The following is a 25,839-nucleotide window of genomic DNA, read 5'->3' as shown; positions in this document are numbered from 1 at the left end:
GGGGCTCAGCACTGCGGGAATCATGCCGTGTAATTTGCCCTATCCAAAAATCTGCTGGTTGTGGTGTGTGCGTGGCTGTAAAACCCTGCCTAATTCCTGCAGCAATTCCAGTTTGCTGAGCCTCGGGCAGAAGGGAGCCCTCCCAGCCGGTCTGAGCTCTCTAAGCCAGAGGGAGGGGGCCAAAGGGGCCTTTTTAGTAAAATTTCCCCTTTCCTCCCCACCGCTGGGACCAACCAGGCACGCGCTGTCGGCCTGTCCCACCAGAGCCACTTTGCCACGATCAGGAGGAAGCCGCAAACGGACGAGTGGGTTTTATGAAAGCCGACATCTGTCTCCCCTCCCAGCCTGGCCTCGCAAATCTGCTGGGCACAAACGTCTGCACCAATGAGCTTAGCATCAAAAGTCCCCGGGCACTAACCTTTCCCTGTTTCTGCTCCCTTCCTTCACCGGCGGGAGCCAGAGCGACCAGCCAGCCAGGGGCTTTAGCGTCATCCCCACGGCCCATCTGTCCACCCCACACATATTAACAGCCAGTGCCCTGGTGTTGGCTTTGTCAGTCGTGTTTTCTCACAGAGCAAGCAAGAGAGAATAAATAACAGTGACAATCGGCAACAGTGAGACCTCGCAACAAGAAACACAGAGCTGGCACTTCCAGAGGACTTTCCGCCTTCCCCAGTTTTCCCGCAAAGCGGAGACCCGCAGCCGGACAGCGCTGGGGTCCCGTACGACATGTCGGGGGGCTCACGGTTCTTGCCGGCATCGCAGCTGAGCTCTGCATCCTGCAGCGCTTCTCTCGTGCGCAACGGTCCCTTCCCGCTCCCCCACCCCACCCCGTTTATCCCACGGATGCGTTACCTTCCCGGTGCCGTCTCACCACCCCAGCCCTGCGGGTCAGTGGATGGGGAGGCACTGCTGGTGGCCCCAGCTCTGGCAATAGCCCAGCTGCCAGGGGACCGTCCCGGTCAGGGGGTCTTGCAGGCTGCCCGTGTATCTCTGCTGGCAGGCGCCTCGGAGCCCGGGGTGGTAGATCCCGCTGGAGCAATAGGCATGGTTGGGCATGGAGCGATCCTCCTTCGGGCTCTCGTAGTGATGGAGCTGCCTTTCAGGGGAAAACCTGGCATAGAGAGGGGACGGAGGGCAGCGCTGCGAGCCGGCAGCGTCTGCGGAACTGGGATCCGAGGGGAACTGGGGGTGGCTGGCCTTCACCCCCAGCTCCGGCGCAGGGACCCCGGCTCGGCTGCGGCACTCGGAGTGGGCGCAGGGCCAGCAGCGCCCGGTGCTGTGCAGGGACAGGGACAGAGCCGTGATCCTGTTGATGGCTCGCCGGAGGGTAGCGATTTTAGAAAGCCTTTTGCCGCCGAGGTCATGTTTGAGGGCCAGCCGCAGGGCGTTGAAGGCTTGGTTGTAGTCCAGGATCCTCTTGCGCTCTCTGACGTTGGCAGCCATTCTCCTGGCCTTAGAGCGCACCGGCCTGCTCCTCTTCCTCACCTTCATCCCTTCGGCGTCCCCCAGGCAGGCGGCTGCTTCCCTTCCCTGGGGGACCCACAGACCTTGCCCGTAGCATGCCTGGGGTGCGGCCCCCGCTTCCAGCTCCTCTTCCGAGCTGTCGGGTTCTGGCGCCGTGCCTTTCCCCATGGCTGCTCTGGACATGGCCGCGGTGAGGGGGGAGCGGGAGAGGTGCTGCTGCGGTCCTGCCTCCTGCGAGGTGTGGGAGACACTCCTCCAGGGACACGCAGCCGCCTCTAAAAACCCCACGGCGGGGCTCGTCACGTGGCTCCCTCTCGACCCTCCTTACCTGCCTGCAGGTGTGCTTGCCTTGCGGAGAGGCAGAGGGTGAGCCTGCCTGGCTTCTGCCCGCGGGGATGCTCCTGAGCACGGTGCCAAGCTGGAGGAGCGTGGGGTGCTGGTGCTGAGGTGCTCACAGGCCCCAAGGCGGGGAAGGACCTCTACCAAGCACACAATGCAGCGGTTGCTTTAGTCTCTGCTAAGAGTTTGGTCGCTGCAGGAGTTCCCCATGCTGCTCTGCCCTCTCCTCTGCTGGGCGGGCTGGCGGCTCAGCCTGGGTCGGGTCATCCCTGGGTTTTATACGGTGCCATGGGGCAGAGCCCCATGCGGCATCACCACCCTGGCACAGGGCTTGGGCTCTGCTCCCGCACGCTCAGTGGTGCTGCGGCATTTCTGTTATTTCCCAGCTAGGGGAAACTGAGGCACGGAGTGGTGAGGTTGCTGAGGAGAGCAGTGAGTCTTGCACCTGAGTGCAGGAGAAGACAAAATGACTCCTGCCCCAGGTACGGGGCTGGAGCGCCGAGCTGCCTTTGAGATTGTGCCTTAGGGCTGCTCCACGCATCTGCACCCCGGCGAGCCGGGAGCATCCGTGGGCACGGAGGTAGGTGGGTGCCTGGGCAGGAGCAGCCCCCGGGAGCCGATGGAGGAATGTGTGGGGCTTGGCACGCCTCTGCCCTGCGGAGTAGGAAGCAGGAATGTGGCAGGGGGGATTGGGGCAGGTGATAAAAGAGCTAAAGTGTTACCTGCCTCCAGAGCCTTCCTGTCCCTTCCCAGCAGCGGGGAGCCCGGGGGGGAAGAGCTGTCTGGGCTGGCGCTGCCGGGCCTGCCCGGCACTTACTCTGGGGAAGAAGCAGCTGAAAGCAGCTCCTTGTTCCCTGCATCCCCAAGCTGGTGAGACGGAGGACTTGCCAGATGCGGCAGGTCCGGAGGCCATGGGGAGGGCCAGGTCCCCGTCCTCTGAGCAGCGTGGGACCACCACGTGTGTTTATCCATCGTTTCATTAGCAAGCGGTCGCTAAATGCCTTCCTGTGTGAGGGGTAACATGTTGAAAAATGGCCCAGGAGTGGGTCTGACAAATTGTTGGGGTGACCGGTGCAAAAGCAGAGCCCTGGGAGAACGTGCCCCCACCTTGATCCATCCCTTCCTATCTGATTGTCCGGGCTCGTGTTTGATCAATAGCCACAATTAGCGGGGGGCTATTTGTCTATTGCCCTTCTCCTCTCTTGGCTCTTTGAAGTTGGAGCTAATTTAGGTGCCTCTGCTCCAGGAACCCAATAAATCAGGAGCCGGGGCCTCAGGGAGAGGGGAGGACCAGGCAGAAGGACTTCAAAGGGAGGTGAAGCTTGCAAATATTTTTGAGCACTCACCTGTGCTCACTCACTATGGTCCTCTTGTTCTCCCCAGCAGCCTTCTGGCCGCCCAGTCTCGCTCTGCCTAGGAGCAGATGCTCCACCGGCCACTGACTTACCCGGTGAGCTCAGCTCGGGAGCGAGGGGCTCTTCGGGATGCTTGAATGTCGGCAGGACGTGCATGCCGGACCCACTTAGAGACGTGCCTGTCCAGAACACAGCTAAGCAGGATAGATCCCTGCCGCGGGGAAGTTTTTGCTGGTGTGGGAGGTCAGGACGTGCAGTACGGAGCAGATCCGGAGGTGGCCGAGCTGGGCACAAAGCCAGTCCCAGCTGGGGCGATGCTTGGGCAGAAGGCAGGCAGCAGCCCCGAGGCTGTCCCCATCCTGCCCACAGCCCCCAGGGAGCTCACTGGGGAGCACTGCTGGGGGTTCCCAGCATCTCGGCTCTGGGCAGCCCTGGCCCTGCAGGGATCCAGCCTCAGCTCTCGGAAGCGGGCAAGGCCAGACCGTAAATCACGGGTCATCGGATGCCACCTGCCGCCTGTAATTAGCGCATCCCGCTGGGCCATCCCCACCTCGTCCTGGATGCTTCCTACCTAGGTGCCCATTACAGGGTGGGAGGCCAGGAGGAACGCCCACCCAGGCCCCGCTCCCTTGGCCCCGGCTGATTTATCGCCGTGCGCTGGAGAGATTTATGGGCTGAGACAGGGAGCCAGAAATGTGTTGTAAGGCTCTGCTGGGCCCGTCTGCCTGACAGATGATGAAAGAGCTGTAATTATCCGTCGCCATGCATAAATCAGGCCACTCATGGCACTCCCCCCTCCTCCCCAGCCTCCACGAAGGGGTTTGACCCCCGGGGATTCCCCACCTCTCCAGCATGTATCACACTGGGCTTGGGGCACTGCTGAGCGCTGGGCACCTGCCCGTCCTGGGCAGCATCGTCTCAGCTCTCACGGGTCCCACAGCCCAAAGGCGTGTTTTGGGTGTCTTTGCCCCTAACGCTACTGCTGGGTGGGGGCTGGAGCTCCCGCAAAGAGCCCCGGACAGGCTGCCCGTCACCCACTTTCATCCAGCACCCCCAAACTGCTGCTGCTTCCAGGTGAGAGCTGTCGGGACCACCTGGGAGCGCAGCCCTCACCGGAGATGAAACCCTGATGGGGTGATGAGGGGGCAGCCAACGCGGGAAGGCTGCACCGGGAGGCCCGGCTGTGCCGGAGGGACACCGTGGTGCCGAGACACGAGAGCCAGGGACTGGCACGCAGGGAGGTGCCCGCCCCTGTGCAGCCCCCCGCTCTAAGGTGGTGACGGCAGGGAAGGAGGAGGCGGTTGTTGCGACACTGCCTGGGCCCCGTGCGTAAATAAATAGGGCGCTTTGTTCCTGCTGGGGCACGGCCATGTGGCATAAGGGACAACAGGCTTGTGAGTCATCCCCAGCCAGCCAGCGTGCAGTACATGGGAGGAGGCAAGGGAAGGCAGCTCCTGGAGACTCCTGCCTCTGCCTTGGCACTCCTCGAGGTCCCATGCCCCAGCACCTTGCATGGCACAGGGGAACCGCCAACCCTGCCCAGGGTGCGGGGTTGGAAAGCCCCATCCCGCGGGGCAGGGCAGCTTAAATGCAGCGGGCACATGTGCTGCGGCACAGCATGGGCGAAAAGCCTTATGCAGGGCCTTCGTCGCCCACCGCAGGAGTTTGTTGCCTGCCCCTCCGTCTGGTGGGGATGGCCCATCCGTCCTGAGACCCGACAGGGCAGGCGGGGTGTCACCGGCCAGAAGATGAGGATGGTCAGGAGACGGACGGAGCTCCATAGCCAAGGCCAGGGCACATGGTGGCTGGGGAAGGGCAGCTCGGTGGCACAGGAGCTACCCCGCTCCTTCGAGGCTGTCGTTCCTGGCTTGGGGACGAATTTCTCGCAGCGCGTGGGATTGTTTGTGTCATTAGCTCTCGCTTTATTAACTGCTCTAACGCTGCCAGCACCACACGCTTCCTCGCCTGCACAGCATCCTCCCGGCCCACATTCCCCAGAAACCAAAGGTCGAAAACAGCCGGGAATACAGCATCCCCCCCCCCCCTTTCCCGCATCCCTCCCGGGCTCCCCAAATCCATCACGTAGCAAAGCCCGGACAGCGTTCGGCCGTGCTCCCCGGGGAACGGCAGAACCGAAGCTACCCGGCTACAGGTAACCCGGCCGCTTCTTTTACCGGAGCCGGTGGGGCGGGGGGGGGGGGGGGGGGCGGTGGTAAGTGCCGCTCTCCGCCCCGGCGGGGCCGTACCGAGGCGGGGCGGGCCGGGGGCGGGCACCGACGTCAGGCCCCGCGGCGGCGGCGGGGGGCGGAAGGCGGCGGCTGGAAGAGGAGGAGGAGGAGGAGGAGGAAGAAGAAGGGGGGGGAGAAACTTCGGGCCGGGGTGGAGTGGGGAGGGGGATGGCGGCGGGCGAGGCGGCCCGGGCGGACTTCGCAAGGCATTGGCAAGCGGAGTTCCCGGGAGAACCGGCGCCCAGTATGGAACTGGGTTCGGTACGGGCCATGGAACGGGAGCTGGAGCGTTGCCGCCGGCACCTGCGTCGCCTACAGCGGGCGCTGGCCGAGGAACGCTTTAAAGTGGGCTACCTGGAGGCTGCCCTGGCCCGTGGTCCCCCCCCTCCGCCACCACCACCGCCACCACCGTCCCTACCCGCCGCCCCCAGTCCGCCGCCGAGCCCCGCCGGTCCACCCGCGGGCAGTTCCCCGGAGGGAGGCAGCGGCGGCAGCTCCGACGCGGAGGACGCTTTCTCGGCAGGTGGGTGCCGTGGGGAGGGGTGGGGGGGTGCCCCGGGCCGCGGCACGGCCGAGGGGGGGTGGTGGTGGGGGGGGGTCATCCACCACCCTGCGTCCCAGAGCATCCCACACCGGGGACGAGGGTGGCCCCCCCGGTCCCCTGTGCCGTGTCCCCGTCGCGTGGTCAAGGGCGTCCTGTGCCGCTGCGTGGCCGAGGGGTGTCCCAGTCCGGAGGTCCCGTGGCACGGTCGAGGGCACCCCGTGCCGCTTCGTCCCCGCGTCCCCCCGTGCCGCGGCGTGCCGCCGTTAAGGCCATCCCGAGGCGCTGCGCCGTCCCCGTCACGCGGTCGGTGCGCCCCGTGCTGTGGCAGGGCCGAGGATCTGACGGTCTCCCCGGGCTGTCCCCGTCACGCAGCCAGGGGCACCCCGTGCCGTCACGTGGCTGAGGCCACCCCAAGCCCTTGTGCCATCTCCATCAAACGGCCAGTGCCACCCCCAGCCCTTTGCTGTCCCCGTCCCACCACTAAGGTCACCCCAAGGCCCCGTGTCATCCCTGTCCCACTTCCGAGGGCATCCCGTGCCAAGGCCCCATCCTCAGGCATGCGAGGAGGGAGGGTGGCTGGTCGGTCCCCTGCAGCTGGCTCTTGGTGATGTGCCACTGACCCAGGAGCCACATCTGGGGCTGGGACACTGCGGGAGAGTCACTTCGTCCAGGTGTGACCTGACTCACGGGGACACCTCTGCTCAGGTGACACCCTGTGATGTCCCGTGGGGAAGTCCTGGAGCCGCTAAAGCGGAAGCGTGTCGGGGCGGCGAGGTGTCCCGGGGCGTTTCGCTGGGCGGATTGAGGACAACGTTATTTTGCAAGTGACTGGCTGTTTCGTGGCACTGAAGGCGCAGCCAGCTAGCGCTGTCGCCCATCACGCTGTCCTACTTCCAGTGGCCTGGAAGTTGTTATTGCATCAGCTTTAATCCCGGTTCAAACACAGTCCTGACAGCTAGGGAATGTCACTTTTTATGTCGCTAATTCTGCAGCTGACTTGAGTTAATTTTGTTCTTGCTCGATTGTTTGGGGTGGTGGTTTTTCCCCAAGGCTGTATCGTGCTGGTTTAAGACGGCCTGGGTAGCAAGGGCTCTGCTGTCGAACCGTGCTTAGTATTTAGTGTAATTTATATTTATCGCATTAGTCTACAGGGCCGGAGAACTGCTCGGTTTCCATTTCACCTTCCCGAGCCGTCTGGAGGTGAAATGTCCAAAGTACATGGCTGCTCTCGGTGGTGTCTCCATACTGCGCCGGGCTCGCCCACACGTGTGTTTGTGCCTCTCCCCGATCGGTGGGGACTGGCCGTGGGAGCCTGCTCCCAGCCCTGCGGTGAGGACCAAGGGCATTCGATGTGTCGCCTTCAAAGGGCCGCCCCAAGCCCTTCTCCAGTTCCCCGTCAGCGAGCACTGGTTGTAGTTTTGGATTGCTGCTCACCGGCTGAGGGGGCTCGAGTATGTTGGAGCAACCAAGCACAAATCCTTCTGATTTACACTCAGATCCTGCATTTTATTTATATCTGGGTAATGCTCCTGAATGTTTGCAAACACCCAGGACTGTGCAAGGCTGCTCTCAGGCCGGGGGGATGTTGTTAAAGGGGCTTCCCTGGAGCACAGCGCAAGTCCCTGACGGTCCCAGCATCCTAACTCGGAGGGGTCCTCCAGCCCCGTGCCGCCCTTCGAGGTGGCTGGACCAAGACCTTTGCAGCCGGTCGGGGTGAGTCTTTTGGGCAAGACCTTGAAATCCAAGGTTGCGTCTGCTGTGGTTAAATGTGGCCCCTTCCTCCTCCTCCTCTTCTTCCTCCTCCCCCCCCAAATGGGTCTCCATCACGGTCCCCAGCTCCTGCACTCATCCGAGGAGGCAGCGTCCCCTCTGCCGAGCGCCCGGCTCCTTGCCCTGTGGCACAACCGGGCTCTGCGCGGAGGTCGGTTGACGGCGGTGGCGATGAGCTCTCCCCAGCCTTGTCCCGAGCCTTTCCCGAGCGTCAGCACTTTTCTTTGTTGCGCGTTATAAGGGTGCCTGTGTGCACCGACGGCGCTGACATTTAAAAGCAGAATTTGCGAGTACAGTAAAACGCGTGCGGTCATTGCCTGGGTCCCCCTTTCTCCGGACAGTTGGTTAACTTAGTGCTCCCATTGTTTTCTTCTCACTTCTTTTTATTTTTCAGATATAATGAAAAATTCCTGATTGCAGTGCTGTTGGCTTCTCCTGCCAGCAGTCCAGGCTGTGTGTAACTTGGTTAGCACTGCTCTGCCTGCATCTCTCAGTATTTTAATGTGAATTTTGGAGCTTAACAGTGCTGTGGCTGTGGCTGAACGCGGTCGGCCCCCGGCTGTTTCACCGTAACCTACGGCAGCTCTATCTGGACAGCAAGCAAAGGAGCATTGAATATTGTCTTTTTGGGAATTGCCAGGGAAAGACAGTGGTTTCCTTTAAGTAGCTTGTGATTAATCTGATTTAAAGCGAGGAAATCTGCAAGATGCCCCTGTTTGTGGCTATTGCATGCGAGCAGCGCGTGTGACAGCCAGATACATGATCCTGGCATCTGAGATAACGCCTGTGCCAGCTCACCCGGGACCAACAAAATCTGAGCGTCAGCGAGCAGATGGCTAAAAACGAAGCGTGGAAGGGACTAAAATTCCCTTCATCTCAGCCGTCACCTGTCCCTGTGGCTAAACACGCAGCTGGCCTCACAGCTGAGTATGCGCGGTGCCGCGCGTGGCCGTGCCGGGAGGTGGTCAGGGTGTGCCGGGGTGCGGCGATGCTTCGGCTGGGTGCTGCCTCCGTCACCTCCCTTTTGCCGCAGCACGAATCTGGGGCAAAGGGTCCGGTGCTGCGGGTTGGTACCCACGAGGAGAGGGTGAGCTGAGCGGGCGGGAGGCGGCTGTGCTGGTGACCGAGAGGAGGGATGCGGTGATGCTCATCGGGAGATGCTTTGTGCCCGGCAGCCAGGTAGCGTGCACAGGGGTGGAACAAACTCGGCGCTGGGTTTCCCTGCTTTGCCCTTGGGAAGCGGAGAAAGAGGCCGGCTTTGCCACGGAGGTGGGATGCCGTGGGAGCTCCTGAAGCTCCTCTGGAAGGCTGCTGGGTTCGGGAGCCCCCGACCTGCCCTGTGCAGCACCCTGCACCCCAGAAATGCGAGCTCTGGGCTGGGGAGCACTGGCATAGCTGGAATAGTCCACGATGGGGTTGGCTGGCGGATCTGGTTACAGCAGGATGCTGCGGCTGTGAGCTGTGCCGTAAATGAAATCCCCAGCCCTCTGTTTAGCTGGAATTACAGTTTCTGTCATGGAAAGATCTTGGAGTCACGTGGGCTCTTCTGCTCGCCCTGCCACACCACCTTCACTAGTACCTTGGGAAATGGGAAGGGAGGCTGCCGGCAGCCGTGGGGTCCCCGCCTCGAAGGGCGGTGAGCACGGAAAGGCAGCGGTGTCGGTGTGTGCACCAAAGGGCTGAGGTGGGGAGGGGGCCCTGGGGTGTCTGGAGTCTCCGGGGCATCGGTCGCCTCATCCCTGCACACCCAGCTGGGGGCTGGATTGCTGTGGGTGTTGTGCTGGGGGCTCCTGGCATGGTTTGGGTAAAGGCAGGGCTTGTTCTTGCTGCTCCATCCCTGCTTTCAGCTCATGCTGCTGCTGGCAAATACACGATACTGCAAAAGTGGCATCTCTGTCCATCCCGCAGAAACTCCTCCACAGCCAGGGAGGTGATGGGGCAGCGCTGCAGGCAGGGTTCTCTCCTGCTGGCCTGAGCCACCCTTGGACCCTGCTGGTTCCTCGTCCCTTTCTTGGAAAATCCCCAAAAACCCTAGCAAAAGGAGAGCAGAAAATAGTAAGCAAAGTCCAGAGTTTATCCTGGTGCATCTCTTTCTGTCTGGGGTAGGTCACGGCATGCGAGAGGCAAAGGAGCGGTGATCCCGCAGCGCCCAGGACGGTGAAGTGTTGCGTTGTCTGTGCATCCATTTCCCCCTCCTTTAGCACCAGGAGGGGATCTGGGAGTCGGTGCCAAAGCGAGGAGGTGCGTGGGTGGGAGTTGTCCCTCCCCAAGAGCCCATCTACCACCTCTGTGTCCTCGTATTTATTTTTTAAATTTTTACTTCATCATATTTCCCCACTGTTGGAAAGCGCTTGTTTGGCTGTGAAGATACTGGAAATTCTTCTTCTGGCCAGAGAAGGCCAGACAGAGTCTCGGTGTTTAATTTTAACTGCTTAAGCGAAGGTACAAAACCGCAGTGTGCGTGTGTGGCTGTGTGTGGGCCTGCCTGGGGACCTTTGAACCATCTCCATCTGCTCTGGGGCCTGGCAGCGTTTTGGGAGGTGGCTTTTCTCCATGAAACCCCCCTGATGGCAGCGTGACAACAACCCCTGCGTGATGTGGGGCTGCCTCCCCGGAGAGTGGTGCTGCCCGAGACAGGGACTGCAGGGTTGGCGCTGTTAAAGAAAATCATAAATAAATGCAAAAGTTCACGAGGTTAAAAAGCCTTTGAGTAGAACAGTTGTTGTTTAAAAGCATACCTTTTAAATGAGACCAGTAAGTGCTGGTTGTTGGAGAAACTTCCCTGCAATGGGCAAATAGTGGAGGGCTTGTAAAGGAGCTGGAAGGGCAAAGGGGAAACCTGTGAGCGGCTCTGCCCGCGGGCACCCTGGGGATCTCTGCCCCGGGGCAGAGCTGCCAGCAGCCACAGCATCTGCTGGATGGAGAAACAGCCCTTCCAGGCGCCAGCACCCTGCGAACGCCGAGCAGGATGGATGTGCGGCGGGACGGGGGTCCCTGTCCCTCTCACCGGGCAGGGGGACGGTGGGTGAGCCGGCCCTGGTGGGTGCGTCTGGGCTGTAGGCAAGCTGTCGTGGCTGGGTCCGGCTTTCCCCTGGCCTGCTCCCCTCTGCCGTCAGCTCTTGCGTCAGCTTAGCGTGGTTGCAGTGGGAATCTGGCTGCTGCCCAGCATCACGAACCTGCACCTCCTCCAAAGCAGATCCTTAAAATTGGTGTGAGCGTTCCCGGGGCGGCTTCTTCCTCTCCCCCGGCACGGCTGCGGTACCTGGTCTCATCGGCCTAGAGATGCCGACATCTCACCCGGCTGCAGCATCCCTGTGCATCTCTGTGTGCCGTCAGCTGAACACGGTCCCACTGGCTGGGTATTTGTCCCCCAGCATTTGGGGCAGAGATGATCCTGAGCTCCCCCTGCTCAGCAGCGTTCAGGCGATGGGCAGCAGCACGGGGCTGCGTGCTCTGCCCCGGTGCCCTGCGGAAGGGAAGGAGGGGACGCAGTTCCCCTTTTAGTGCCAAGGGTGCCACGGGCTGTGCCCGCCATGGGGGTGAGCGCTTTGGCTCGGAGGTGGCCCCCCCTGGACCTCCAGGCTCGGTGCAGCGGTGGCCGGTTGTGGGGCAGTCGGTGGTCCCCAGGCAGGAGCAGCAGCAGGATGCACCAGAAGCCTTCATTAGGTGGCTGGCTACAGCCAGAAGTGCCCTGCGGGGCCTGAATACATTTGCATTGTAAGTCTATTGAAATCTGGTTTGGTTTTTTTTTGTTGTTTGTTTTTTTTTTCCCCTGGAAAGACACTTCTGTGCAACGGGGCTCTTTGTTCGGCTGGTTCCTCCTCCCCTCCTGCCCAGCATGGCCAGCGATGCTGCCAGTTGGGATCCCAGTGGATGGCTCTGCTCTGTCTTCTGCTGGACGCTGTCTGTTGCGGCCAACCCTGCAGCAGCAAACGGAGGGAGACGCTTTCCCCCGTGCTGGCGGGGGATTAATATTCCCTTGGGTTAGAGAGAGGAGCCGGGTTTAGCCAAGGCAGCTCACTGGAGTGTGCATCCATCCCAGGAAAATGGCACCTGTGCCACTGGTTCATGGCATTGCTGGGTTTGTCCTCCTGCTGAGGTCGGCCGGAGCAGCCGCCGGGAGCCAGCCGGAGGGAGCACACCGATCTCGCTGCATCCCCAAGAGACATCTTCAGATAGACTTGGCTTTCCCACCCCTAGTTACTTTATCAGTGTTTGCTAAGCAGGACAATTTGCATATGTAGATCAGTAGCAGCAATACTTCTTGGCTCTCTTGGCTGTAGCTGGGGAGCGGAGCCTGGCCAGCCTAAGCAGAATCGCGGAGGATGTCCTGCAGATTTGTCCCGAGATAAGTTCCAGCTGCAAAGTTCAGGGATTGTTTGAAGATCTGGCAGATAGGGAGACCTTTGTGCTCGGACTGGGGCTTTCTGCCATGGGCAGTTTTTGTTCCGACACTGCGAACCAACACCTCTTCCTTCTCCTTCGCAGGTCCTGCGGTGGCAAGCAAATCTGGCCGAGCCGTTTCGGCAGTGCTGGCACTGGGGCTGGGTGGGAGAGGAGCAGGCTGGGTCTGCCGTGCTGGCAGATAACAGCCACGATCTCCTCCCTCTCAGAAGAGAGACACAATGTGATAGCCGGCCCAGGCCTTCATCTGATATTAGAGGCTTTTTCCTGTGAGCAGCCACCACCTTTCTTTCCTTCTCTGTCTGGTGTTTTGAGAGGCCAAGGGCATTGCGGCTGCGGCTGGGTCTCTGCCTTCTTCCCCAGGTTAGCTGGGGGAGGACCTGCCCCGGCTCTGGCACCCTGCTTGGCTCCCCGAGGGCAGGAGGGGCTGCCCTGCGCTCCGGGCACCTCTCAGCCATGCCCCGGGGCTGCGAGCGGAGCTTGGGGGGCCGATACAGCGCAGACCTTGGGGTTCCTGTCCTGCAGGAAAGTGATACTGGGGGAGAAGTTTAATGCTGAGTTGGACTGAGGAGCAGCACGTTCAGGATGCCCAGCGGGAAGGACCTGCTATGTTCCTTGGTGGGGAGGGTGGAAACGTTTTCATTTATTCCTCTTTTCCCTCTCTGCAACCTCTGGCAAGGGGATAGCTGCTGCTCTGCACCAGCGAGGGACAGCCCAGACCTCCTGGAGAGCCCAGCAGAGTGGGCGCTGGAGGAGCTCGGAAAGCTGGGCTCTCGGCTGGCGTCTCCCACTGCAGCCCTGGGCTCTGCAGCCCTGGCTGTGTCCCTGCCCTGGCTCCAGGACATGTAGGCTTCACCTCTCCCAGCCAAAGGACTCTGCTGCTCCCTTAATCCTTGTCTAACACTGCCACTTGCATGGTGCTCCCCAACCACCCTCTCCTCCTCCGCTCTTTCCCCAGAAAAACAACCCCTTTGCCCCACGCCAGTGTTGGAGGTGCAGATGACTGCGGAGCTGCTCTCCGGTTGCCGCCAGCCCTGGGTGCCCACCGCCAGCCCTGGGTGCCCACCGCCAGCCCTGGGTGCCCACCGCTAGCCCTGGGCGCTGACCACCAGCCCCAGTCTGGCCCTGGGCGAGCGCTGAAGCTCGTGTGGCTGTGGCTGGAGGAACCTCTTGCACAAGAGTCCAGAAATAGCGATGCGTGGGCTGGTGGGCAGGGGCTGGGCAGATGCCAGGCAGACAGCCAGACACCAGGCAGGCTGCGTGGGGCCGGCTGGTAGCGGGGAGGAACCACAGGATTCAGCTTTCGGCTCTTGCTGCAGGGATGCTGCCGCTGTGCTGCAGTCGGAGGTGGGGGCAGTTTGGGGGGGCGAGTTGAGAAGGTGGTTGGCAGTGTCTCTTCACCCAGGGCTGTGTCACCGCAGGGTGATGGGTGTCTGGATGTGGGTGGGTGCTCCCCCCCCGGCCCTGGAGAGAGGTTCAGCCGCTTTGTAGGTTTTGGGGTTTTTTTGTTGTTGTTGGTTTTGCAAAGGTGAAAACAGCATGAAAACTAAAGTAAAAATAAAGCCTGATGGTTTGGTGGGGCTGTTTTGTCCGGGCTGTGCAAGCGCACCTGCCTAGGTCGCTGTGTGCAGCCAGATAAGGCTCGTCGGGTGCAGCGTGGGGGAAGCTCTGGTTTGGACATCTCGGTGCGTTTCCAGGCCACCCGCCTGGCCGGGTGGCAGGGCGCTTGCCAGCCTGGTCCTCCTGGACCGTGGCACTGCCAGGGCCTGCTGCGTGGTGTCACGTCGGGGGGTGGCCAGCCGGTGGAGGGCTCCTGGTGGCCTACGGGTGGCTCATCTGAGTGCTCAGCTCATGCCCTGAGTTGGATAAAGAGGAGGAGATGCGAAGCAGGGGGGTTGCATGGTGGCGTGGAGAGGCTGATGCTATGGGCAGGAGTGGTCAGGAAGCGTGTCCGGCTGGGGGAGGCACGTGGAAAAACCCCTGCGTGCATGCGGAGAGCTATGCGTGGAAAACCAGCTGCCCCCGGGGGGGGGGCTGTGGGCTGCCTGCTGCCCCCATGGCTCTGCAGCAGCTGCACCTTGTGCTGCTGGTGCTGCTACTGGTGCTGCTGGTGCTGCTGCGGCGCTTTCCGAGGCGCGAGCGGAGCGTGGTTTCCTGCCGTGAACAGGGTCGATGTGCTCAGCCGAAATGCTGTCGCCTTCCTGGCAGCTCGCTGCGCCGGGCAGCAGGGCCTCATGCTGCGGGGGGCTGTGGGGGCTGCAGGGGCACGGGGTTTGGTTGAGGAGGATGGAGGGGACTCTCCGTTGGAACCTTTAAGGGACAAAGCGGGGACAGGCCGTGGTATTGAGCTGGAGCCTTGGGGAAGTTGGTGGGGGACGGAGAGTGGCACTGTCGCATCGTGGTCACCCTTGGGCAGGGGTGGCACTGCCCGGCGCTAACGGCCTGGGAACGAGGGGAACGTCGGCACTGGGCAGTGCAAGGGGGTCGTGGTGCCCAGCAGCATCCCGTTGGGGCAGCTGGAGGGATGCACTCAGCTCCTCGAAATCCCTGGGAGCGGGGCAGGTGAGGAGTGGGAAATGGCAGCTGCGGGGCTGCACCCTCTGCCGCTGACTCTGCACCCGGTGACTCGCAGCCCGGGGGGGTGGTGGGCTGTGGGTGCGGGTCCTTGCCACGCCGGGGCTGGATACGGCCCCTTTGGGAGGCAGGGCTGTGCCGGGGCAGCGGTGGCTCCTTACCCTGGATGCCAGGTGCCGGTGGTTCCATGCGCCCCAGCCACGCCAAACCAAAGCCTTGGCATTGCTGTGCTCCCCCAAAATGTATCGGCTGTGTCCGGCATCAACATCCCCGGGAGCGGGGATCAGGTGGTGGCAGTGCCTTGACAGGGTCCCCTCAGGTTTCCCAGCCGGGCCGGTTGCCAATGCCACCCGCGTCCTGGCACTTCACGCTCCGGTGGCTCTACCTTCTCCTTGTGCCCGGCGGAGCGTTATCCCTCCTGCCTGGTTCCCATCTGGTCCCGGCGCCTGGTCCAGGCCCTTCCCCGCATGGCTGAGCCCGCAGGCAGGATGCGGCCGAGGGCGCCGATGAGGGATGCTGCCCGCACCGCCGGGATGAGGGCAGCGGTGCCGGCACGGGCTGAACGAGGGCAGTCTCTGCACTTGAACGCTTGGCTGACGCCCTGACATATTGGGGTTGATGACTCTGGCACTTTATGTTTCCTTTGGCTACATGCAGCTGGGGAGGGCACTTTAACCCCTGCCTGCCTGTGCCGCGCTCCGCCGACCCCGGTTGTATGGGGCAGGGTAGGTCCCGGCTCCTGGAGGTTCTGGTTCCTCCTGGGGCTGCCAGAGCCAGGGATGGCGCGGCCAGGAGGATCCTGCGTCCGTCAGCCGTAGCGATTTGAGGGGCAGGTGAGGTTTTTCTGGGGAGGGGGCACAGCATCCCTGGGTCATAGGAGGGAGATAAGACCATGGCGGAAAGGGTGATGGAGCTGGGCTTCCCCTTTCCCCCCCACTTTCCTTGGGGTGGCCTGGGGGGCAGCCACATGCCCCAGTACCACCACCGTCCCTTCCTCCTCCTCCTCGCCGGTCCCCAGACCCCTGCGGAGGGTCGGCGTGGCTGCGTGCGGGGGGACGCTGAGCTCGGCTCCCCCCGGCGAAGCAGGGGCGGGAGGCGGGACGCGCTGCCATTGCCAGGCGGCACCTCCTTCCTTGGGCACCCCTGGCAGAAGAACCACCGTGTGCCCGGGCAGGCGGCCGTACCCGGCTCTCCCATCCAGCCTCCGCCTGGGCCTGCGGCCCCCCGCCTCCCGCCCTCGTCCGTCGCCTTTGTTGTGAGATGAGAACCGGCTGGCGGGGCTGAGAGCCGGCACAACCCTCCCGAGCATGGAGCCGCTGAGCCACCGCGGCCTGCCACGGCTCTCCTGGATCGACACCCTCTACAGCAGTACGTGGCCTGGGCTGGGGGGTGGCGAGGGGGGCTGGGGTGGCGGGTCCCCCTCTACCTGTTGTGTAATGCTGCATCGTGCTGGGGAGGGATGCTGTGCCGGCGATCCCGTACCGGGGGGCTCCTGAGCTGAGCCGAGCCTGGGCAGGGGGCAGGCGAAGCTGGCAGGGGGTCGCGCACCCCTCCCTGAGCATCCCACATGCCCCGGTGGCACGGCAACGCCGGCCGGAGTCGGTCCAGCACCCCCAGGCTCCAGGGACCTGCGTGAGCCGGATGGGTGATGGTGGCCCCGGCACGGTGGGGCTCACTGGGGCCGGAGCAGCCTGATAGCTGGTGCTGCCCACGGGGGTCCTTGGGGACGTGGGTGCTTTCTGCCCCAGGTTCCATCCCCGTCCCTCCGTGGCCGTGGGAAGGTACCTCTCCCCCAGCCGTGATTTTCGCAGCGAGCTCCGAGGCGCTGTGCCGAGGATGCTGTGGTAACGCGGTGTGGGTACCGGGGGGCTGGCAGCCGGTGGGGCCGGGGGCGTCCTGCAGCAGTCTGGGGGGAGTGCGAATCCCCCCCCCCCCCATCCCACGGACAGGCAGCGGGGAGGAACGGGCGCCGGAGCCGTGCCGATCCCGGTCCCGCGGCAGCTGTCTCAGCGGTGGCCAAGGGAGCCAGAGACACGGCTAGAGGATGGGGGGGCTCGGTCATGGGGTCCCCGTTGTTCAATCTGGGGGAATGTTGCGCTGTGTGGGCACCCTGGGGGTGATTTTTGGGGTGCAGTGTTGAGCTCGGAGCCTGGCGTTTGTGGGGCAGCCAGATTTGGCATGGGTGCGTGGGAAGGCGGGATGCTCCGGAGAAGGAGGCACGGTGCCCGCTGCGCAGATCTGGCATCTGCGGTGCCCTGGAGGGAGCAGGGGCTGCCGGGGGGGGGGCACGTTGCATAGGGCTGAGCCCCCCCCCCAAGTTTTCCAGCCCAAAGCCTCCGACACCCGCAGCCGGAGGCCGCATCCAGCAGCGGCAGCCCTGGGGTCCGGCGCAGCTCTGCAGCTTGTGCAGGCGGCTGAGCTGGAGCCCGGAGGCCACATCCAGCCCCAGCCTCCGCACCCTCCTTGCCAGCCGCGGCATCTCTGCAAAGCGATGGCTCTGCCGTCCCAAATCCTGCTCCGGCCGCCCTCGCCATGGAGGGGAGAGGCGTGGGGGAGGCTACTCGGCGTGCCCACGTTTTGGGGGATGCGGGGCAGGGTCCGGCCTTCGTCACACCTGGGAAGGCAGTGACGGCGCGGAGGAGATGCTGTTTGTGTCGAGCCACCCTTCGGAGGAGGCCCGCGGAGGCAGGTCCGAGGCCAGCTAACGCATCTGTGTTGTCATGGTGAATTTTCACCCAGGCATAGGGAAACCACGGCATTTCCCCAAAACCTCACGGGCTCCGTGTGGATGTTGGGCTTCTCCCGGCAGTGGGGTAGGACAGGCAAGTGTTGGGGTGTGCTGGCACGCTGCCGGGGTGCCGGGGAACAGCATGTGCCCAGCTGGAAAGTGAAGAAAATGCCACCCTGGGCTGCTGTGACTGTGCTGCCTCTGCCCAGGCTGGGCAGGAGCCAGCTGCTGCCCTTGGCAGTGCTCCTTCTTGGGGACCATCGTGCTGGGATTAGCCTGGGTCAGACCTGGGAAGACATGGCAGAGCGGAAATATTATTTTCCTGGGGAAAATAATCTCCCGTGGGGATGCGTTCCTGGCTCTGTCACCCACCTGGGTCCAAGTGCCAGCCCGCAGGACCCTGGCCCTGATGGGTGTCAGCATCCCATGGGTGCCAACCCTTGGTGCGTTGTGGGGCTGGATCCAGCTCAGGGCCACGGGGCTGTGTGCGGCAGCCGGGGTTACAAAGCTGTTTCGGGCTGGGGTGTCCTCACCCCTCAAAGTGGCTCCCCTGGGCCAGGCTGCCTCCCTCCCTTTGGTCCCCGTGCCTGGGGTGGAGCAGGAGGATTTCCACTGCTGCTAAAAAACGGGAGCAAAAATAGCACTGGGTTTTGGCACGGGCGCAGGAACAGGCTGCAGGGGCAATGCAGCTGCGGGGGAAGGAGGGAGGTGCTCGGTTTGGGCTTGCTGGGTGGCAGGAGCACCCCACAGGCAGCGAGATGCAGGGGCCAGCCCCTCTGTGTCCCCTTGCCCAGCAATGTCCCGCTCGCCTGCCCTGGCTGCTTGGTGGTGCTCGGTTCCCTCCCCGCAGTGGGTGCTGGGGGTGCTGGGGAGGTCCCTCTGCCCAGCGTCCCCAGGTGAGAGCCCCGTAAATACTGCACGGCTGCGGGTGGCACAGCTGGAGGCACAGCTGGAGCTGTGGGGACATGGCTCCGTCCCTCCTCTTGCGGGCAGCGCAGGATCCCTCTCCCTGGGGTGCCTGTAGGACTCGTCCCCAGCTCGGGTCTGGGACTGGGACGTAGATCTGCTCCAACTGGGAGCAACGGCTGCGTGAGAGCTGGGTCATTCCTGCGTCCCCGCAGGCCAGTCCCTTCCCCCTCTGTGCCACCTTCTGATGCCGCCTTCTTCCCTGCACCGCTGCGGGTGTCACCTCCCAGGGTCCCCAGCCGCCTCATTAAAGCTGTGTGCCTCATTATCTTGCCGCCGAGCTGCCCCAGCCTGGGTTGCCAGGTCTCCCACAGTGCCGGTGCCACTCTGGGTGCCCCCGACGCCCACCCCGCGGTAAAGCCCAGAGCTGTAGACCTTGGCCTTGGTGGTGGGGAGGTGGTGGAGCCTGACGGCCTCGGAGTTGGTGTGCGTGGTGGGGACCGTCAGCTTTGTCCCCTCTCTGCTGCCTTGGCTCCCCATTAGACCCCATCTGATGGGGAAAGACGCTTGGGTGAGAGGTTTGGGTTTCTCTGGGGCATCCCCAGCCTGAGGACAGTGCCCAGTTGGGTGGACTCGGGGGAACTGGGTGGGGTGGGTGTCCCAGGGAGGTGGCCATCATGGGGTGACACCAGTGTTAATGTACCTCATGCTGCCTGGCTGCTGGCCGGCGCTGGAGGCATCCCAGCTGGGACCTGTCACAGGCAGGAGGGGTGAGGGACACCCCACCATGAGGAGGCAGGACAGGTTAGAGCCAGGGATCCCCTTTCCCTGGAAGCTGAGGACCAGGAGGAGCTACGGGCTCCCCCATCTCTGCCCATCCAGCTCGTTCAGTCCCAGGCAGCTCCAGGGTTAGATGGGGGCTGCGGTGGCCTGGTGACAGTGGCATGCCAGCCTCTGAAGGATGGTTATTAGCTGCTAATTGCTAATGAAGCAAGGTCTGAGAGGGGCTGGGCTATCCTGGCAGAGCTGAGATGCATCTGGCCCTTGTCAGGGCTCTCCTCCATCCCACCCCCAGATGCAGGATGGGTCCCCCCATCCCTCCCCACTGGCACCAGCAGGGCTCCCGGCCTGATCAGGCTTCGCAGCGCTCCTTCATTTAAAGATTTATCCACTTTCATTATGAAGCCGAATGCAATATTAATGTGCTGAGTGGTGTTGGTGGAAGTCAGGGAAGTCCCCGGCTGGGGGTGGCAGGGCCGTGGGGGCACGAAGCGGCAGCAGTGTGGGGTTTGGTCTGGGACAGCTGCTTCAGCCCCCACGCACCCCGTTTTGGCCAGAGTATCGGCCAGGGTCTTGGCTGGGGTCTCCCCCCTGTCCGTGCCCAGGGAGCCTGTGGGGACAGCCATGGGGCTGTTGGGTGGGGAGTGGAGCGAGGGGCTGGGGAGGGTTGGGCAAGCCGTGCCCACCGCCTCTTTGGGAGCTGCCGAGGGGGTCTTGGCTGCAGGCCCTGGGTGGGGGTGCCGACTGCACCCCACGGCCGCCCCTGCCGCAGCCGGGCTCCCTTCCCCCTCCCCTTTGTCAGCATCTCGGGGCTGCTGCAGCCGCCTCTTCCCACCGCCACCGAGCCGCTGCCGTTTCCATGGGAACAGGTTAGGATGTACCCCCGTCCCCCGCTGCGCCCCAGGGACCCGCCGCAGACCCTGGGCCCCCCCTGCTCCCACTGGGGCTCCGGCTCCCCGAAATGGCTTCCCCTCGGCCATGGGCAATGAGGGACAGCGTGGGGCATCCAAAAATGGGTGCTGGCCTGGCATGGCGGTGGCCTCATCCTGCGCTGGGGAAAGCAGACCCCTTCTGCCCCCCCCCCGTGTGGCCCGGGCTGCCCACCCGCCATGGAGCTGCCACCCGTCACCCTTCTTCCAGGGGGGGTGGCACTGTCCTCTGTGCTGCAGACCCAGACGTCCTGGCACCCGTTCCCACGCTCTGAGGAGGATGGGCACGGGGAAGTGGGGAGGACGGCGGCCGTGGCTGCCAGCCCAGCTCCATCCCTCCCCGGGGATGGCACGGGGATGGCGGCTGTCAGGCGGGCAGGGCAGAGCCCCTCGAGTGGGGCCAGGGTGTCTGGCAGAGCAGCTGTCCCTGCACAGAGGAGGCCTGCGGCCTCTCGGTGCCGTTAATTATGCAAATATAGGGAAGTGTGTCGAGCGAGCGGAGCGGAGGATGCCCTGTGGGGCCAAGGATGCTCTGCCTGCTCAGCCGGGCAGGCAGAAAGCAGGCAGCCAAGGCCGGCAGGGCCAGGGTGGGCTACGGGTGCGGGCGTGCGTGTCCGTGCGTGGCCCTGGACACGGGGTCGGTTGGCCGCAGGTAACTGGGGCGGTTGTGGTGTGCCGTGCGGTGACACTCGGCCGTGCCGCTACCTGGATGCTCACCACCACCCTCTCTTCCCCTGGCAGACTTCAACTATGGTGCGGACGAGTACGACGCCGAGGGCAACGAGGAGCCCAAGGCACTGCCAGAGGGCTCAGAAACCATGCCCTACATTGATGAGTCGCCCACCATGTCCCCCCAACTCAGCGCCCGCGGCCAGGAGAGCGGGGACGGTGTCTCGCCCACACCCACCGATGGCCTCGGCACAGGGGTAGGTGCTCGGGACGCGGAGCTTTGCACCGGGTGCGGTTGAAGCTGGGGGCTGTGGGTGCCCGGCTCGGTTGTGTCAGCAGTGTCGGTGGTCCTCTGGTGCTGCTGTGACCTGGGGGACCGTCCCCTGGCATCCCAAACCCTGCTGGCCGTGGCCCTTTGGACTCCGGGGACCAGCAGACTCCGGGGACCAGCACCCTGTTCTGCTGCTGGTGGTGAGGGTGCCGTGGCTGTGGGACGCGTTGTGTCCCTGCCTCGTTGCGCCATGCCGGTGGCAGAACCGGGTCGGAAAGCGGGGTCCGGGTGCTGAAGCCCAGTCGGCCTTGCTGGGAAGCCTGGGGTTCCCGGGGTCCCCGGGGTCCCCCGCTCCGGGGAGCCCTTGGGGACAAGGCGCAGCCGCTCCGCCGGGCTGCCGGCTCCATCTAGCGGCACTTGGGGACGAGCTGCCAGCTGGGGAAGGGACACCTTGTCCCCCGTCCCCCCCCTTCTTCTTCTGGGGAACTTAGATTTAACCCCTTCTCTCCCTCTGCTCTTCCGAGAGCATCCTCGGGAAGCCCTTGGGATTTATCCAGGGTGTTTCACGGGGGGGGGGGGGGGGATGCTTGGGGAGCTGCGGGCCGGGAAACCAAAGGGAAAAAATGTTTTTTCCAGAAGACAAGCTTCTGTAGAGCCCGGGGGGGGGGGGTGGCCGCTGTCCCCGGGGACATGGGGGCTAGCGTCCCCGGTGTGTGCCCTGGACCAGTGGGCTCTTGGCAGGGCAGTGGGCGTCTCTGGTCCCTCGGCACAGGGCTCGGGACTGGTGTGGGGAGCGACAGCCTGGCCCTGGGCTGGGGGGGACACCCCCCTGGGGGACACCCCCCCTCCCCCGGGCGCTGGGGAAGCTGCCGTGGTCCCGCAGCCAGCCGGGGGTTGGCCGGGGCAGGAGGCCGGTCTAAGAAAACGTGAAAGTTTTTTTTTGGGGGGGTTGTTTTGCTTTTTTTTTTTGTCGTGGAAAGAGTTAAGCCCTTAACCCGGATGCTGAGGCAGAGGAGGCGAGAGGTGTGGCTTCCTCCCCAGGGCCCGCTGCTGCGCAGCATCCTCCTCCCGGCACCCAGCGCGGCCCCACGGCGGTCCCTAGTGGGTGGGTGCCGGTCCTCTGCCACCCCGCTGCGCGAAGGACCCTGTCCCCCCGGGACTGGGTCCAACCCACCCGGGCTCAGGGTCCCTTGTCCCCCAACAGGACGTTGGGCAACAGCCCTGCGAGTCCCAGCCCTGACACCCCGGTGCCTGGCGATGCGATGTGCTGTGGGCGATGGGCTCCCAGTAGGGATAGCAGAGGGTGGCTCTGGGGACGCAGGGGTGGGGGGGAGATCCTGGGGGAGGCTGGCAAAGCGGTGCCCTTGGAGGCTGGTGGAGCGTGTTGGGGCTGGACGCGGGCAGTAAAGCCGGCTTGGTTGGCGCTAACAGGATTGGGAAGTGTTGGAGCTCAGCACCGGCTCTGCCTCTATCTCTTTATCTAGAGCTGTTTGCGCCGGGGCTTAGTGGAGAACCATCTGAATACCGGCACATTTAATCCTACGTGTCCAGCCTCGTGATGGGCACGGGCTTGCATGCGGGTCCCGCTGTGGCCAGTGGCACAGGGTGCGGGGCTCGCCCCCATCGTTCTTCTCCAGTGAGGTGGGACTGGTGTCGCTGCCTTTCGGAGGGCTGGAGGAGGCTTCTGATGGGGCATCTCTTCTTGCAAGCTCTTGGGGCAGGTGTGACCATATCTGGGGCCCCCGGCCACTGGATGCAGACAGAGCCTGTCTCTCCCTCTCCCACCTGGGAGACGCAAGCGCCATGGTCATGGTGTGGGGTGGTGGCCCCAGTGCTGCTGGGTTTGGCACTGCGGGTGGCTTTCCCCTGGGCAGGGAGCGTTCCCTGCACTGGGGACCCAGCCGTGGTGGGCAAGGGTCCCGGTGCTCTGGCACAGACCCCTCTTAGCAAAGGCTGGGTAAAGCCTGAGCTGTGGCATGGACGCAGGGCTGGGCACGGGCTCTGGAAAGTCCCCGTGTCTGTGTCCCTGCCCACTTCTCGCAGCAGGAGTTTGTTCCAGGATTGGACAGGCGCGGGGAGGAGAGCTGGCTCCTGCAGGCAGAGCACATGTGGCCGCTGGTTCCCCTTTTACTGCCGAGGAGCAGGGGGGAAACTGCTGAAACAGCTCTTGCGTTAGCGTCCCCTCCTCCAGCCCGGTCTTGCCCCATTTGCCAGGGCCCACGATGTCCCTTGCAGGTGCCCCCGCCACCGCTCGTGTCCCCGCTCCCCGGCTGCCCCGGGGGTTGTGGTCTGACTGGGGCAGCGGCGAGGTGCCAGCGCTGATCCCCATGGGATGCAGGGCAGATGCTGCAGGAAGGCACGCGTCTCAGCTGTGTTACCCTGCCCCGAGTCCCCCCTGGGGCAGGGAGAGGTCCGGTACCCTTCTGGGGGTGCAGAACCAGGTCCCCTTACGGGACCAGGCGATGCTGCTGCCCTCCAAGGTCACTTCTCCCTGGTGCCAATCCCCACGCTCCGGCTCTCCGCCTGCCCGCGGGACACGGAGGGACCAGGAGGCCGCGGCAGGCGGGACCGATGCTCTCCCGTTGCTGACCGCTCTGCTGGGCGAGGGTACGGGAGGGCCTGGCAGGGGACGGGGGACCCTTCCCCGTGAGTCTCGCTGGGTACGCCGAGCTCTACCGGCGTGGGGAAGAGCTGGCTCGGAGAAGGCGGCTTGCTGCGCGCCCCAGCCTTGACCGCATGCCGCCGGCGGAGCAGCCCCACCTCCAGCGCCAAGAGATGCATTTCCTGTAGCGAGCGTGCAGGGCGGAGCGGCGGGGCTGGCTGGGGTGTACGGCGGCGGGCAGCGGCCCTCCACCGCCGGCGGCCCCCTCCGGGGGTGAGCGGAGGCCAGGGGAGAACCGGGTTGTTCCTCTTGGCCCGCCATCGGTGACCCCAGAGTTGCCGTCGTCGCCGCTCGGAAGCGGTCGTGCGGCCGCCTCGGGAGCGCCTGTCGCTGCGGCGGGAGCCGAAGGCCTGAGCCGGGGCAGGCGGGAGCACCGGGGATCCCATAATGGCTTCTTTCATCCCGCGGCGGTGGCCGGCGTCCAGGGCTGAGTCAGGCCAGGCCGGCTCAGCCGCGTGAGGCCCTCGCCCGGAACCTTGCGGGGTCCCCTCTGCCCCCCGCTGCCCGGCCGGCCATGGAGGAGGAAGAGGAGGCCATAGGGTACCTGGATAAAGTGCTGGAGGATGAAGATGACTCTGAGCCAGGAACCCCCACCAGCCCCGGGTCTCCGTTCTCGGCCGGCGAGAAGGTGGGCGGCGGGGGCACCCCGCTCCCGTGCTGGGGCGGCGGGTGGGGGGGCACAAGGGGCGTCTCGCTAGTGCTGGTGACACCCAGGTCTCAGGGCAGCTCCTGGGTCGCTGCGGTGGGTGCTGGTGGGGGGCAGAGCTCTGGGGGCAGCGGGAGCATCACTGCAGACCCACCGCTCCCCCGGGACTGCTTGCGGCCGGGGGGGACAGGGCAGAGCTGCGCCAGGCATTGGGTGCAAAAGAGCTCAGTGGGTGCTTGCGCAGAGTGGGGGCGAGCACCCGGTCTTCCTCCCGTGGGGGAGCCGGGGCCACGCGTGCTGCTGCGGGGGGGGCTGTGTGGCTCAGCAGAGCTGGCGCCGGTTGCTCAGGAAGGGGCTGGACCACGCTCTGCCACTGCCCCACCGCACAGCCACCAGCAACCCCAAAACGGCCCCAAACCACGGTGGCTTGGGGGCAGCCCCGGGGGGGACCCCTGTGCTGGCAGGTACAGCCTGGCACCCTTCTCTCGCCCACCCTGCCGGGGGTGCCTGGGTGCCCCCGGGGGGCTGGCACGGGGCTGGAGGAGGGCTCTGGCTCCGCTCTCCTTGGGGGTCTCCTGCACGGGACGGCTGCCGGGCTCTGCTCTAGGGTTGCCCCTCTGGGTCACGGGGGTCCGGCTGGCATCGTCCCCGCGGGGCACAGACAGGCCCCATATCTTCCCAGCTCCCGCGCAGGGCCCAGGCTGGGGGAAGCAGGAAGAGCCTGTGACTAATCGGTGGCAAAGAGCCTGTGAGCTCCCAGCACACAAAACTGGCCCCCCCGTACACCCCCCTGCTGCACCAGTCACCGCGGCTCGGCCTTAGTGGTGCAGGCTGGCAGGGAGCCGTGGGGTGGGCACCCTGGTTGGCGCGGCAGCCCCCAGGGCCGGCTGGCAGTCGCCAGAATGGGACGGGAAGATGCTGATCCGTGGCCGTGCCCAGCCCGGGACTGTGCCCCTCCTTGGGTGGTTGGAGCTGCCAGGCCCCCCCATACAACAGCCAGGGCTGGCAGGGGCAGGCGGCACGGGCAGAGGTGAGCCAGGACCAATATCCCCTTGAAACCGTCCCGAATGGCTCATTACCCGGAGCAACCGATGTCCCCGTGGCTCTGCTTGGCCCCCGTCTGGGTGGCAAAGCCCGGTTCCTGAGTGTGATTTTTAAGGGGGGAGGCCAAGGCACGCCAGGCGTTCGAGGCAGTCCAGGGGCTGGGGCACCCCCATTGGGTGCTGGCAGAGCCTCGCTGAGGGTCCCAGAGCTCCCCAGCCCAGCCATGCATCTCCCATCTCCCTGCCATGAGGATCATACCGTGGGAGGATCATACCACGGGAGCATCAGTGCTGCAGCAGACCTGGGTGCGAGTTGAGCCGCCGGCAGCCGGAGCGGCAGCAGGGCACCGTAAAGCCTGGGACCTGCGCCGGTGCCACTGGGCAGTGACCGCTGGAGTGGCATTTCCCTGGGAAAGCCTCAGCTGGGGAAAAGGGTGGCGCTGGATCATGTGGCAGCACCATCCACCGCCAGGCATGATTTCACCGGGCAGCTCTGGACTCTGCCCTGGGAGAGTCCTGCCGTG

General features: G+C 64.3%; 2 protein-coding genes across 4 annotated transcripts in view; one reads left to right on the top strand and one right to left on the bottom strand.

The window, feature by feature from the left end:
• Positions 1–728: 728 nt before the first annotated feature.
• Positions 729–1,650, bottom strand: BHLHA9 (basic helix-loop-helix family member a9). The gene has a single exon (XM_052805158.1). It carries the CDS (start codon positions 1,648–1,650, stop codon positions 892–894), a length of 759 nt encoding a protein of 252 aa, XP_052661118.1. The 3' UTR covers positions 729–891.
• Positions 1,651–5,553: 3,903 nt separating this feature from the next.
• Positions 5,554–25,839, top strand: part of ABR (ABR activator of RhoGEF and GTPase) — a 41,948-nt gene continuing 21,662 nt past the window's right edge. The window contains exons 1-2 of one of the 3 annotated variants that reach the window (XM_052803482.1): positions 5,554–5,912; positions 20,766–20,950. In XM_052803482.1, the coding sequence (XP_052659442.1) occupies positions 5,558–5,912; positions 20,766–20,950 (540 nt within the window). In that variant the 5' untranslated portion in view covers positions 5,554–5,557. Of the gene's footprint in view, positions 5,913–15,808; positions 16,050–20,765; positions 20,951–23,761; positions 24,255–25,839 lie in introns of those variants that run through there. The other 2 variants (XM_052803483.1, XM_052803484.1) reach the window with 2 other exon arrangements.

The sequence above is a fragment of the Harpia harpyja genome, chromosome 12 (genome assembly GCF_026419915.1).
Source record: "Harpia harpyja isolate bHarHar1 chromosome 12, bHarHar1 primary haplotype, whole genome shotgun sequence".
Taxonomy (NCBI): domain Eukaryota; kingdom Metazoa; phylum Chordata; class Aves; order Accipitriformes; family Accipitridae; genus Harpia; species Harpia harpyja.
The sequence above is the reverse complement of the archived record's forward strand: the minus strand, read 5'-3'. Positions and strand labels throughout refer to the sequence as shown.